At 40.6% G+C, this 13,651-nt stretch overlaps 1 protein-coding gene across 1 annotated transcript in view; it reads left to right on the forward strand.

Moving 5' to 3' along the window:
* DNAH9 (dynein axonemal heavy chain 9) overlaps nucleotides 1-13,651 on the forward strand; it is a 340,864-nt gene that overhangs the window by 186,703 nt on the left and 140,510 nt on the right. Inside the window, exon 43 of the mRNA XM_007522773.3 lies at nucleotides 4,808-5,004. Coding sequence (XP_007522835.2) covers nucleotides 4,808-5,004 — 197 coding nt within the window. The remainder of the gene's footprint in view (nucleotides 1-4,807; nucleotides 5,005-13,651) is intronic.

The raw sequence follows: 13,651 nt of genomic DNA on the forward strand, positions 1-13,651 counted from the left end.
ACTGTAGTTCTTGCCAGGTCTTAGATATAAGTTGCTCCTCCCCCCCCACCCCCCCCCCGCCAAGTTAATGTGTTTCATTTCTCTGTATTTCACATCTGAGTTAAATAATCTGATAATGTTTCAGACATGTTAGCACCATCTATTTGGTCCTACCTGGGTTTTCTCCATGCCAAATGGCTTTTCTAGCTTCTTCTGAGATGTTTTTTTTCCAAGACCAAAGAAGTGTCGCATCATCTTAATTACCCTAGTATCAGTTTTGTCCTCTTCTAATGTGGTGAGTAAATTCTGTCACACTACTTAGATGGGGTCTGACCAAAAGGAAAGAGCCTAATTCCCTTTTTCTTATTAACTAGAATTTCTCAACTATGCTTCCCAAAATGAAACATTTGCACTTCAACATATACTAGGAAGGTAGGAATCTATAATAACAAGAAATTAAGAAAATATTTTAATACATAACTATCTTGAAATTCACAGGTCATTCAGTAGATGAAGGCCCTCAAATAGCTTGAGTGGTCATGATTTGCATTTTACTTCCCAAATGTATTTGACCCAAAAGATTTTTTGGCTTAATAAAACCTATTTGAGATTTTCAGAAGGAGTGTCTCATGGACAATGCAGTGGAAAGTGATGATAAATTACAGCAGCCTAATTCGCATAACATTTCCCAGTGTCAAAACTGCCCCTCATCTGAGCCTTTGGAGGCATCAAAGCTTCATGTGTTTCTCCACATCCTTCTTTTCTGTCCTCTCTTAAACTGAAAATTATCAAATCTTGTGTTTTCAAAGCCTACCCTGTTGTCCCTCTGTTTACCGTGGTAGATCTAGCTTTATATTTTTTTCTAGGTAAGATCCTGCGTCCAGGGTCCAAGAAGGGAGCTCAGAACCACTGTGTACTTCTTGCATCTATTAGACCCAAAGCTGAATCCCCCTGCACTGTGCTGTATAACAAGAAAGAGTAAAGAAAAAAAAAAAAAACCTAGTTAAGTGCACACATTACAGTGTGTAAGGACTGAGGTTCAAGTCCCTGGTCCCCACCTACAGGGGGAAAGCTTCATGAGTGGTGAAGTAGGGCTGCGGGTGTCTCTCTGTCTCTTTTTCCTATTTCCCTCAATTTTTTCTCAATTTCTGTCTCTATCCAATAATAAATAAATAGAACATCATATATTATGTCTGTCTGTCTCTCACACACACACACATATACACACAGAGACACACACTCACAGAGAAAGAGAGAGAGAGAGAGACAAAAGATCCTAAAAATATCTGTATCCATGCCAATCTAAAAGACGCTCTTTTCAATTTGAATGTTTAGACATCATTTTAAATAACTTACTTCAATCTGTTTTTAACAAAATCAAACACCTTGAATTCTTCCACTGTCCTACCATTAAATGTGGCCTAATGCTTAACCCACCATATCTTAGATACCTCTCCCTGAGCTTGGTAAAAATTTATATATCCATTACCAATGCTATAAGGACACCTCACCTATCTTCTTAAGTTGGTATGAACTAACACTTCAGAATAAAAGCACAGTATTCATAGTATAGGTACCTGTGTGAGTTTGTATTTAGGGACACATACTTTTGATAACAAAACCACATGTAATTAATATCACCCTTATCTTCCCCCACAAACATTTCTAATGCCTGATTGAGGTGCCTTTGACTATACCAATTCCTGCTGTTGGTATCAAAGAAGTTATTCATTTACTTTATATTGTTTCCTTAGTTTCCACTAAGGAAGCAATATAATCTTTTCTCTACCATTAGAAACTGGCAGCTCTCTAGTGCAGGGACCTTGTGTAGTAAAGTGTACAATTAAGAAATCTTTGATTCGCTATGTGGGCTGGCTTTTTCTCTCCCTTGTACACAGCATGACTCTGCTAATGAAATTGGAGACATTGTTTTGTTTTACAAAGAGTCTTCATAGACCACCAGTGTTTTCAGAAATGTACTTTAGTTGTTCCTAGGCTAGATTATTAGTATAAATTTGATTTTCTTCAGGACTGAGTGCCGGAATATTAGTCCATTTTCAAACTGAGTAAATATGTTTTTACTTGGCTTCCCTGTGTGTTTCCTCAACTAGGAAGAATGACTCTCTTCCATTATATTAAACCTTGTCCAAAGGTCTAAGTAGTATTACTGTCTGGTGAGGTCAGATAAGTAAGTATAAGGACTTTTTGTGGCCTTCAAGTCACCTTTAAAATACAACTTTTGGGTAAGGTAGATAGCATTATGGTTATGTAAAGAGACTCTTGTCCCTGAGGGTCCAAAGTTTCAGGTTCAAGTCCCTGCACCATCATAAGCCAGAGCTGAGCCGTGCTCTGGTTTAAATATATATATACAGCTCTTTCTGGGGTTGGGCAGTACTGCATCGAGTTAGGTTCCAGCCCCTGGCTCCCCACCTGCGGGCAGGGTGGGAGGGGCTCACTTCCCAAGCAGGTCTGCAGGTGTCTGTTTTTCTCTGTCCTACCCTACAACAACAGAAGCAACAACAACAATAATAACACCACCCACAATAATGGGGAAAAGATGGCCTCCAGGAGCAGTGGATTCATGGTGCAGGTACTGAGCCCCAGCAATAACCCTGGAGGCCAAAAAAAAAAAAGGGAAAAAAGAAAATACAACTCTTTTATATTCAACTCTTTCTTGACTTTTCTTATAAATAACTGGTCATGCTTCTCTATATATGTCACTATTGTCCTCACTTTCCCTTTATAAGGTTAGATGCATATTGTTCCATATTTTTACAAGGCTACCCTTGTAACAGCATATGTCCTGGGCAGTGCTTTCACTGAGTAGCGGCATGCTGGTGACCTCTTTCCTGGATGGATTTTTCAGTCTGAACTTTAAGGGGAAAAAAAGAATAGCAGGTATAGGTAAAACTCCCTACTTATTCATTGGAAACCTGTTCTTTCTTGGACTTACCACTGTGGCAACTTTTCTTTCACTTATAGTTTAAAGTACTTGGGTTTTTTATAAATGGTTATTTTTTAATTAAAAAAACAGCTATCTTTTTTTTTTGTTAATTTGAATTAAACCAAGTATTGCTAAATATGGTAAGATGTATGCGGCGTTGGCAACGCTTTCCGAATACGTTCAAATTTTTGTGAACATTTTAAAAATTGGATTATACCGCAATGCTTTAAAAATCATAAGTGTGAGATCTGGGCAGTAGCACTGTGGGTTAAAGCACAAGTGGCACAAAGCACAAGGATCCCGGTTTGAGCCCCCAGTTCCCCACCTGCGGGGGACTCACTTCATAAGCAGTGAAGCAGGTTTATGCTTTTTAAAAAATTTTTTAAAAAGCATAAACGTTCTCATAATCAAGATGACCCATGGCACATTCTTTGAGAACCAAGTCCTCTGCCTTGAGTTTACTTACTATACATTTTGGACTGACAATATATAATGAATAATCTCTGAGGAAATAAAAATGGCTGTTTGAGGGGCCAGGTGGTGATGCACCTTGTTAAGAACACATAGTAGTAAGTGCAAAGACCTGCACAAGGATCCAAGTCCATGTTCCCGCCGCTCCCCACCTGCGGGGGCTGGGGGGGGACACTTCACAAGCATCGAAGCAGATCTGCAGGTGTCTATCTTTCTCTTTCCCTTTCTACCTCCCTCTCCTTTCTCAATTTCTCTCTGTCCTAGCCAATAAAATGGGGGGGGGGGATATGGCCACCAGGCGCAGTTAATTCATAGTGCTAGCACCAAGCCCCAATGATAATCCTGGAGGCAAAAAACAAACAAACACCACAGAAAAGGCTATCCCATAGCATTGGTTTGGATTGGGAAGCAAAATCGGTCAAAATGATTGTGAAAGAGGTGAAGTCGTTGGACCATGGTCCCCTTTGCCCAATAGAAATGGAAGAACCCTTGCTTTGGGAAATATGCCTATATGCCCCTATCTTTTCTTTTTTTATTTTTTTTATTTTTATTTTTTATTGGGGAATTAATGTTTTACATTCAACAGTAAGTACAATAGTTTGTACATGCATAACATTCCCCAGTTTCCCATATAACAATACAACCCCCACTAGGTCCTCTGAATCCTTCTTGGACCTGTATTCTCCCCACCCCAGAGTCTTTTACTTTGGTGCGATACGCCAATTCCAGTTCAGGTTCTACTTGTGTTTTCTTTCTGATCTTGTTTTTCAACTTCGACCTGAGAGTGCCCCTATATTTTCTTCTCTTCTGCTTGCATAAGAACCTTTTCTTTTTCTTTTCTTTTCTTTCTTTTTTTTTTCTTTTCTTTTTTCTTTTTTTTAACCAGAGCACTGATCAAATCTAGCCTCTTGGTATTGTGGGAGATTGAACCTGGGACTTCAGAGCCTCAGGCATGACAATCTGTTTGCATAACCTTTATGCTATCTACCCCCACCACAAAAGCCTTTTCTTCACATTGTTTTTAATTGTTTGTGTACACCAACACCATTCCCACTACCAAAGGACTATTTGGACCCCCCCCCAGGAGGGTGAGAGTTAAAACTGAACATCAACTCTCTCCCTCTCACCTTTTCTACACATTTAAGAAAACTACCTCTCCCACCACATTTCCCACCCTCAGCCCAGAAAGAACTTCGTCCCTCGCTTCATGCTGTTGGTTCATGTATACTAGACACACATTAAATAAATTTAAAAAAAAACTTCTGGAAAGGAAGAATGTGTTGGATATAGCACCGATACTTATTTTTCAGTACATACGTAGGAAGAAAAGGATGGCTCAGGTATGTCCTTACTGTGTGGAGCCAGAATGGAGATTCAGTTAGGATCATCCTTTCCCCTGGATCTCATCACCAGGATATTGGAGAGATGGTAGGACAGACCGGAAGCTTGAACATGTACTGCCACTTTGCAAATGGCGTTGGTGAATCCAAATACATGCCTGTGCAGTCATGGGAAGTTTTGACTCAGACTCTGATGGAAGCCTTGGATAACCACAATGAAGTCAACACGGTGATGGACCTGGTTCTCTTCGAGGACGCCATGTGTCACGTGTAAGTAGGATTGCTTTCTGGCATTTCTTTGATTTTTTTTTTTTTGCCTCTTCCCAAAACTAGAGGTCTCATTTGTGCATTTGATAAGACCAGGGAGGCAACTATGATTCTCTTGTGAAGGTCAAGATGACAACCAGTATGTCAGCAGTTACAACTTCTGTCCTCATCCTAGGCGGCAGCTTAGTGCTTAATCAGGCAAGACTGGATTTATTTCTCTGTCTGCTGTCTGTGATCATGATCCCTGAGCATGATCACAGAGAAACCAAGGGAAGTTCTGAGATCTTAAATCAGATGACAGAAGAAAAAAGACTTAGAAGATGGAGCACACAGAGAAGTAGGTCCACATGGTTATTAAACATGATATTCTTTGATCCTGTTCCTGTCTGAGACATTTAAAGATCAATTTTAGCATCTTGAAGAAGATCCATAGGTCACTTAAACTTTCAACAAACCTCTCAAAGCCATCTGACTGAGCTCCCATTTCACTCATGTGAAATAGAGTTGTACTGTATTTTTTTTTTGCAAGATTAATATATGTCCAAGGTAAACTAATGTATGTGGAAATACTTTCTATCACCAAAGCAAAGGACTCTGGGGAAAGAGAAGGGCGACTGAGTGTCTGCTGGCAGAAAAGGAGGTGAGAGTTTTTTGCACAGATCTCTCAGGGAGATGAGAATTTGTACCCATTTGTCAACAACTATACTATAAACCAGTATTCCCTCCCCCTATTAAATGGTTTAAAAAGAATTGGTGGGAGCCAGGGAGTAGCACATAGAGTTAATCGCACATGGTACAAAGCACAAGGACTGGTGTAAGGATCCCAGTTCAAGCTCCCAGCTCCCCACCTGCAGGGGGGGTCACGTTGCAAGCAGTGAAGCAGTTCTATGGGTATCTATCTTTCTCTCCCCCACCCCTGTCTTCCCTTCCTCTCTCAGTTTCTCTCTGTTTTACCCAACAACAACAATAACAGCAACAACAAGAAGAAAAAATGGCTACCAAGAGCAGTGGGTTAATAGTGCAGGTACCAAGCACCAGTGATAAACCTGGAGGCAAAAAAAAAAAGGTGATTGAATAATTCAGTCCCTGCATTCCTACCCTAGTCCATGGACCGATTTAAAACTAATGACTGTGAGGGTCAGCGAATTAACTCACTTGGATAGTGCACTTTGTCATATGTGTGACCCAGGTTCAAGCCCAACCTCCATCGCATTGAAGTAAACTTCAGTGCTGTGGCGTCTCTCTCTCTCTCTTCCTCTCTCTCTCTCTCTCTCTCTCTCTCCTCTTTCCCTTCCTTCCCTTCCTCCCACCCTCCCTCCCTAAAACAATGAGGTTGAAGGTCTTTGTTTAAATGCACACATGTTACATAAATTTATTATCACTGTCCACCTTCTGCACCCCCATAATGACCCTGGGTTCATACTCCCAGAGGGATGGGGAATAGGAAAGCTATCAGGGGAGGGGATGAGATGCAGAGTTCTGATGGTGGGAATTGTGTGGAGTTGTACCCCTCTTCTCCTATGGTTTTGTCAATGTTTCTTTTTTATAAATAAAAATTTAAAAAAATAAAAGTATTTTCAAGATTAAATAAAAAGAAAATAAATTATTGAACCTACCTACCAAGTTTCCCATGATAATTGATGCTTACATAACTGTTATCTCTATACTTTTCTTTATATTACCCACTTTTTTTTTTTATAAAAAGGAAACACTGATAAAACCATAGGATAAGAGAGGTACAACTCCACACAATTCACACCACCAGAACTCTGTATCCCATCCCCTCCCCTGATAGCTTTCCTATTCTTTAACCCTCTGAGAGTATGGACCCAGGATCAGTATGGGGTATAGAAGGTGGAAGGTCTGGCTTCTGTAATTGCTTCCCTGCTGAACATGAGTGTTGACAGGTCAATCCATACTCCCAGCCTGTCTCTCTTTCCCTAGTGGGGCAGGGTTCTGGGGAAGCGGAGCTCCAGGACACATTGGTGAGGTTGTCTGTCCTGGAAAGTCTGGTTGGCATCATGCTAGCATCTGCAACCTAGTGACTGAAAAGAGAGTTAACATATAAAGCCAAATAAATTGTTGACTAATCATGAACCTAAAGACTGGAATAGTGCAGATGAAGAACTGGGGGGGTGGAGGGTGGTCTCCATTCTGTAGATAGCTAATAGGCATATTTTAGCTATATTCCAAAGGGCCTATGGCTATAATAGGCTTTTTTTTCCCTGAGCCTGAAATCTGATATGCATGTGGATCCAAGTTATTGTCTGGGGAGATGATGTCATAGCTGGAAAAAGGACCAGAAAGCTGGATCAGGGAAGAGAGTAGCTCCCTTTTCTTTCATAGACCTTTCCTTTCATAGTATTCTCTAATTCTATTCCAGGTGGTTCACTTCCTAACAAAGTCCCAAAAACTAGATATAGTCCGGGTCCCATGAGAAAGAGCATAGGTTCACATGTATCCATAAATTAGGGCAAAATATATACCTAAAAGCAAAAGTACACAATAGTCTGCAGTGAGTCAGTACAAAGTTCCTAATGAAGTAGTGTCTACTTAGACTTAGATACCCTCCTCACCAACTTCCTATTACACTTCCGTCACTCACTCCAAACCTAACCTTATCAAAGCAAGGACTGTAAAAGCTGAATAAGGGCAAGAGACTAACATACTTTAAAGATAACTCTTTAATCAATATCAGGCCACCCCATCAGCTGGGGCTCTATTTGGAGAGTCCAGCTATTTCTGCCCCCAGTCTTAACCAAGACGTAACTGACATAAACATTGTGTAGACTTACGGTATACAACACAGTGCTTGGATGCATACTACAGAAGCATCACCACAGAGTACTTAATAGCCTCATCACATGGTCACATTTTACTGTGTATGATGAGGCCTACTGTCTTAGCAACTTCCAAGCACACAAACCGCCTATATTGGCTATCGCTGCCGTGTACATTCCTAGACTTGGCCTTCTCCTAGCAGTGTCTATCTGTCTTTTGATTATCTTCCCCTAATTCCCTCACAACTCCCACTCCACACCTCTGGCAACCACCTCCCAACTTTCCATGCTGTTTAAGACTACAAAAGCCTATGCTCTGGTCTTGAAATTGAGTTCAGTCTTTCTCCTCTAGGGGTGGATTTCCTTTGGAAAAAAAGAGCAAGTCATTCATTCAGTCACTGCAGCTTCCAACGTGAATGATGATATCAATGATATTGTTTTTAGGGGGACAAAAAAAGAGGACTATGCAAACTGCTTTTTCTCCTAAAGCTCCTATACAGACTCTGAATATAGCTTCCAAAAAGAATGCTGAGCTGTATTTAGCAGTAACAAAAAGCTAGAATAATGAACTGCCTTGAAAGGACCGGGCAGTCCTAAAGATTATGTATATTTAGATATATCATTCCCTGCACATTTGGTTTAAAAAATATTGATGCTCCATAACCTTGCACTGCCCTTCTCTCCTTATTTTTTTAAATATTTCTTTATTCCCTTTTGTCGCCCTTGTTTGACTGTTGTAGTTATTATTGTTGTCATCGTTGCTGGATAGGACAGAGAGAAATGGAGAGAGGAGGGGAAGACAGAGGGGGAGAGAAAGACACCTGCAGACCTGCTTCACTGCTTTGTGAAGCAACTCCCCTGCAGGTGGGGAGCTGGGGGCTCGAACTGGGATCCTCATGGCAGTCCTTGTGCTTTGCACCACCTGCGCTTAGCCTGCTGCACTACCACCCTGCTCCCCTTGCCCTTCTCTTCTTTCCCTGGCTTCTATGACCCCTTTTTGCTGTCCCTGCCACCTAGACAGCATCCTAGACATTCCCTTATTATACCTGCATAATGGTGGTTACTGATGAAGGGAATAGGGAGACAGAATTGCTAATCACTAATACAAATTTAAAAGAAAAGGGGCTGGGTGGTGGTGCACCTGATTGAGCACTCCTGTTACAGTGCACAAGGACCCAGGTTCAAGGCCCTGGTCCCCACCTGCAGGGGGGAAGCTTCACAGGTGGTGAAGCTAAGTTGCAGGTATCTCTGCCTCTTTCTCTCTCTCTCTCTCTGTCTCCCCTACCCTTCCCAATTTCTCTGTCTCTATCCAATAATAAATAAAATTAAAAGATTAAAATAAATAACTAATAATTTTTAAATAATTTAAAAGAAAATACATATAACTAAAAATACATATAACTAAAATACATATAAAGATTAACCTACATCACTCCCAAGTCTACCATGTAACCCTTGAATTGGGACAGAACACAAAAGCACCTGTCTGTATATGCCTTCCCATTAACCCTTGGGGTGAGTGAGGGACTCAATAAAACTTAAGATTACTTTGGTTTTACCATCTCTCTACTTTTCCTCAACTCTTCCTAACATTTTCTTCCATTTTCCTAGCATTGCTGTTCTCTTTCCCCCTGCTTTAAAAAAAATATTTCTCTTTGTTAACTTATAAAGTGGAAACAATAACAAGACCATAGGATAAGAGGGATACAGTTCCCACCACCAGAGCTCCATATCCCATCCCCTCCCTTGATAGCTTTCCTATTCTTTATCCCTCTGAAAATATAAACCCAGGGTCATTATGGAGTGTAGAAGGTAGAAGGTCTGGCTTCAGTAGTTGCTTCCCTGCTGATTGTGGGCATTGGCAGGTTGATCCATACTCCCAGCCTGCTTCTCTCTTTCCCTAGTGGGGCAGGGCTCTGGGGAAGTGAAGCTCCAGGACACATTGGTGAGGTCATCTGCCCAGGGAAGTCAGGTTGGCATCATGGCTGAAAAAAGAATTAACATAAAGCCATACAAATTGTTGATTAATCATGAACCTAAAGGCTGGAATAGTACAGATGAAGACTTGGGGTCTCCATTTTGGAAATAGCTAGTAGATCTATTTTAGTTATATTCCAAAGGGCCCATGACTTTATTAGTTTTTGCCTGAGTCTGACATCTGATATGCACGTGGACCCAAGTTATGTCTGGGGAGATGATGTCATGGCTGGAAAAAGGGCTAGAAAGCTGGATCAGGGAAGAGAGTAGCTCCCAAATATGGAGAAAATGTATAAATATTGTTGACTGTAAACCCTATCGATTTGATCTGGGGCCCATATTCATCATAGGAGCCTATGTAACCTCTGCATCCCTGTAGGTCCGAACTTGCATTCTGTGGTCATCAGTAGGAACATTATGAGTTGCACCAATTTCAGGACCCATCTTCTTCAGATGGTAGATAGAGTATGTTATCCAATCCCCCTTCAAAGTTTGGAACATTCTCTATCATTGTTGTTCTACATAGAGGGCAAGGTCCTATGGGGGCCCCCAAAGGGGTCCATTATGTTGATGAAGATGGCCAGTGATAATGGAGAGAGGGATCTATTTGAGATATAAGCTCATCGTGTCTATGTGGGAATCCCAGGACTCCCCAACTAGGACCCCAGCTGATGGGGTGGCCTGATAGTGACTAAAGAGTCATCATTAAAGTATGCTGGTCTCTTGCCCTTATTCAGCTTTTGCAGTCCTTTGATAAGATTAACTTTGGAGTGACTAAGGAAAGTGTAATAGGAAGTAGGTGAGGAGGGTATCTAAGGTCTAAGTAGAAACTATTTCATTAGGTACTTTAAGGTGTCTTTTTAGGTCTTTCTACTTGCTTGCTTCATTTATTGACTCACTGCAAACTATTATGCACTGTTGCTTTCAGGTATATATTTTGCCCTAATTTCTGGATACATGTGAACATCTGCCCTATCTCATGTGACCTGGTCTATATCTAGGTTTTGAGGCTTTGTTAGGAAGTGGATCACTTGAAAGGGAATTAAGGTGTCCTATGAGAAAGGAAATGTCTCACTGGAGTAATGAAGCTCAAGGGTTGACATTCCACCCCTGACGTCTCTGGACACATTTTGAAGTGAAACATGCCAATGTGGTACTCATAGCATTGAATAGGTTGGAATCAGCAGATGCAGTATCAGTTGGTATGAATTGAGAGAAGCATCCTGGAAAGTGAGCCCCACCCTAGAGGATCCAAGGCTGGGTTTCCCACTGCTTTTATGCCAAACAATATGTACAAATTCTGGTATACGTTCTAGACACAGAGTGAGATCCAAGTTCATATGCTGGGTCTACTGTTAGCGGGCTATTGTACTTCTCCAAGCTTTGAGTACTTCCATTTCGTCTTCTGGAAAATAAGTATAATAATGCTTATTTTGGGAGTCGGGCTGTAGCACAGCGGGTTAAGCGCAGGTGGCGCAAAGCACAAGGACCGGCATAAGGATCCCGGTTCGAACCCCGGCTCCCCACCTGCAGGGGAGTCGCTTCACAGGCGGTGAAGCAGGTCTGCAGGTGTCTATCTTTCTCTCCCCCTCTCTGTCTTCCCCTCCTCTCTCCATTTCTCTCTGTCCTATCCAACAATGACGACAACAACAATAATAACTACAACAATAAAACAACAAGGGCAACAAAAGGGAATAAATAAATATTAAAAAATAATAATAATAATGCTTATGTTGTAGGTTTGTCTCTATGTGAAGTGCTTGGGACTTAATAAGTAGTCCTTAAATATTAATTGTTTCCTTTTTTTTATTTGTCTCTTTGTTGTTGTTGTTGTTGTTTTACCAGAGCACTACTTGGCTTTGGCTTATAATAGTGCAGGGGATTGAACCTGAGACTTTAGAGCCTTAGGCCTGAGAGTCTCTTTGTATAAGTATTATGCTGTCTCCCCAGCCCATAACCCTTTTCTTTGTACTTTGTTTTCTGGCCTGAAGACTATACTATTACTCATCTACTTTGTCCTCTCAGCTGACTATTCTTCTACTTTTTATTTTTAACTACGTCACTTCGGAGGGGGGGGAAGATTTGGGAATGATTTACAAGACAGTGGACATATGTTGACAGTTTTAAATCTCCCTACAGTAAGTGTCGTCACACCACACCTTCCTCTGTCCCATGTACCATGTCCCCAACACCTTCTCCACCCTTCTCTTACTTTGCTCCTTCTAGACTCCCCGAATCTGCTTCAGTAGACCTTAGCCAGTGTAGGTTCTGTAACAAAAAAAGAATCTTCATATGCATGTCTCTTGTGTCTCCTCTTTTGTCTATCTTATTAGTCCCCCCCCACCGTGTGTGTGTGTGTGTGTGTGTGTGTGTGTGTGTGTGTGTGTGTAGTCTTCAGTAAGCTAGCTTCCTCCAGCTGTGCAGTGGTGCTTCCTCAGCTTTTGTTTTTAATCTCCCAGAAATTCAAGAAAGGCCTTAAGTTAAACTGCCATGGTTTTCTGGCCCAGAATTCCTTTAGAATATTGATCTTCTTTCTCAATTTTGTAATTTAAATGCAGAGTCCTTTGCCCTCATCAGAAGTTGTTAATGAATCCCCAGCTGGAGCCTAATGCTGACTGTTGCAGACTTAACCATGTTTCTTTGGAAACTTCATCACTAGTGATGCAGCTCCCATTTAGATGCTGAATAACATGGACCATGCTCAGCTGAATGCAGGTCTTATAGAATAGAACTGAGTGTGGGGAGGCCGCCGAGAAAAGTCCGTTGGGCCTGTCTTTCTCCGCCTCTCCTCCCTCTTGTTTTTCCTACGCCTTTACCTTCTCTCTAACAATCTTAGCCCAGTAAGTAGTGCATTCCTGCATACTTCTTTTAAGTATCATTAAAAAGAGGTTTGTGTATCTTGGCATATTAGTATCTCCTTTTATCATTATAATGAGGAACTACTTAATACACAAAGCATATGATTCCTTGAACCTAGCATAATGAATATTATATATGTCACCGTAGATAGGATACTGGGTATAAGGTCTTCATTGTTTCATTTAAATTCAAAAGATTGTATTGGATATATTCAGTGTGCTAGTCCTACAGAGAATAAAAATGAGCATGCACATTCTACAGGTGTCTAGAAACTATAGCTTAATGAATTGACAAGAGAAGTATAAATTTATTTAGCATAAGACAGAGTATAGGTAATTAAATAAGATACAGTCATAAATGAATGAAGAGTAGGTCTGTAAAAGCCTGAGTGTTTATGAGATGTAAATGTAAATAAATTAATTCAGTAACAATTTTAAGCCAAGAAAAGTATCAGAAACTTTCTGCACATCTAAAACCCACTAAAGAAAGCTAAAATGTAAAAGTGACAGAGGGGGAGGGGGCTATTTGGATACATAAAGACCATCTTAAGTGACAGAGGAGGAAGGGGATATTTAGATGCATGAAGACCGTCTTAGAAATACAGAACAAAATAGAAAAGTAAATGCAGACATCAAAGGTAAGATCACAAAAGGAAAAAAAATATGAATATTGGGCCATTAGAAAGGTCATGGTACATTTTTGTCTAGACAAACATAGAAAAATATATCATGAGTTTTCCAACAGCCCAATAATAGAAGACTATTCAGTTTTACAGAAATCAAATAAATTTAGCTAATATAATCTAATATTTTAATAGCACCAAAATTCAACAAATATACCTAATATATTCAACAAAGATTGAAGGGCATGAAAGGCTCAGAGTCTGCAGACTGGAGGTCACTATGCTGTATATTGCTACTAGGAATTAATGTCTCACCTACACTTCTGCTAAGATTTTCTTCCCAACAGCAAATTCAGCCCATAGTGAAGCAAAGCAATAAGCAAAAGCATTTTGTTATTACAATCAAGTCATG

This window comes from Erinaceus europaeus, chromosome 12, assembly GCF_950295315.1.
Source record: "Erinaceus europaeus chromosome 12, mEriEur2.1, whole genome shotgun sequence".
Taxonomy (NCBI): Eukaryota; Metazoa; Chordata; class Mammalia; order Eulipotyphla; family Erinaceidae; genus Erinaceus; species Erinaceus europaeus.